At 37.8% G+C, this 1,495-nt stretch overlaps 1 protein-coding gene across 1 annotated transcript; it reads right to left on the reverse strand.

Moving 5' to 3' along the window:
• Positions 1–30: 30 nt before the first annotated feature.
• Positions 31–1,364, reverse strand: LOC112502241. The gene is made up of 3 exons (XM_025106110.1): positions 1,052–1,364; positions 768–950; positions 31–605 (listed from the first exon to the last, which is right to left on the reverse strand). The coding sequence occupies exons 1-3, from the start codon at positions 1,362–1,364 to the stop codon at positions 31–33; spliced, it is 1,071 nt and encodes a 356-aa protein (XP_024961878.1).
• Positions 1,365–1,495: the final 131 nt, after the last annotated feature.

The following is a 1,495-nucleotide window of genomic DNA, read 5'->3' on the forward strand; positions in this document are numbered from 1 at the left end:
ATTACATATAGATAGAAATAAAACGTTACCTTAATCATTGTTTTCTTCTCCTTGAAATCGGCTCCAAATCTCTTCAACCAAATCCGCTTGTAATTGATTGTTGTGAGTCCTGTTACGTATTCTTGCATGACTTCGAAGATAATTTTCATACTCAGGAAGATGATTTCGAGAAACTTCAGGCATAGATGTACTGAAATTAGCATCATCTGTGAAATCAAATTGACGAATGTATGAGTCACGTTCATCTTCGACAATCATGTTGTGCATTATTACGCAAGCTCGTAATATTTCTCCGATTATTTCCTTGAACCACATCCGTGATGGACCTCTAACTATGGCAATTCGTGATTGTAATACGCCAAACGCTCTTTCTACATCTTTCCTAGCTGATTCTTGTTTTTTTGCAAATAGCTGATGTTTTTGACTTTGGGGCAATGGGATGGATTTCACAAACGTAGCCCAGTTAGGGTAGATTCCATCTGCAAGGTAGTATCCTAAACTATAGTTGTTACCATTAACAGAGAAATTTACCTCTGGTGCTTTCCCTTCTAAGACCTCGTGGAAGATGGGAGATCGATCTAACACATTGATATCATTTAATGTGCCTGGAAGCCCAAAAAAAACATGTCATATCCACAAATCTTGTGAAGCAACTGCTTCTAACATAATAGTTGGAGTTTTATGGTCCCCTCTAGCATATTGTCCGTGCCATGCCACCAGACAATTTTTCCACTCCCAATGCATACAATCAATACTGCCTAACATACCTGRAAAACCGCGTTGRTACCCAATATAAAGTAATCGTTGAAGGTCAGCGACATTTGATCTTCGTAAATACTCGTCCCCAAACACTGCAATAATAGCTTGTACAAACTTCTTAACACATTTTATTGTTATAGTTTCACCAATTCGTAAATATTCATCAACGGCATCTGCAGCTACACCATATGCTAACATTCGTATCGCAGCAGTACACTTCTGAAGAGATGATAATTTTGATCTACCGGTACAATCGATACCACTTTCAAAGTACGATCGTGATTCTTCACACCTTCAACTATGCGAAGAAATAATGGTCTCCGCATCCGAAATCTACGTCGAAATATATCATCATTGTATGTCGGATTCTCAAAAAAGTAGTCTTCGTACAGACGTCGATCTCCATCTTCACGCTTTCTTTCTATATTTCTTCTTTTCTTCTTTTTACGTTTTGACGTAGAAGTTGCATCTGCTATTTGTTGTTTTTGTAAGGCAACATAGTGGGTAGTGAGTTTGGAGGAAGAATCATCAAGAAGCCATTCAACAAATATTTCTGATGTTGAAGACGAAGAATATGAAGAATACTCACTCTCAGACTTAGACATTTTAAAAAACTAAAGTGTTATGGTTAATAAGGTCACGTATAATTGTATTTATATCAAATTCTTAGCGACTACTGTTCACCCCGTGACTCTTAGCGACTACTGTTCACCCGTGACTTCGGCTACTGTTCACC

Source organism: Cynara cardunculus, unplaced genomic scaffold (genome assembly GCF_001531365.2).
Source record: "Cynara cardunculus var. scolymus isolate 2C unplaced genomic scaffold, CcrdV1 Un_Scaffold_1133, whole genome shotgun sequence".
NCBI lineage: Eukaryota > Viridiplantae > Streptophyta > Magnoliopsida > Asterales > Asteraceae > Cynara > Cynara cardunculus.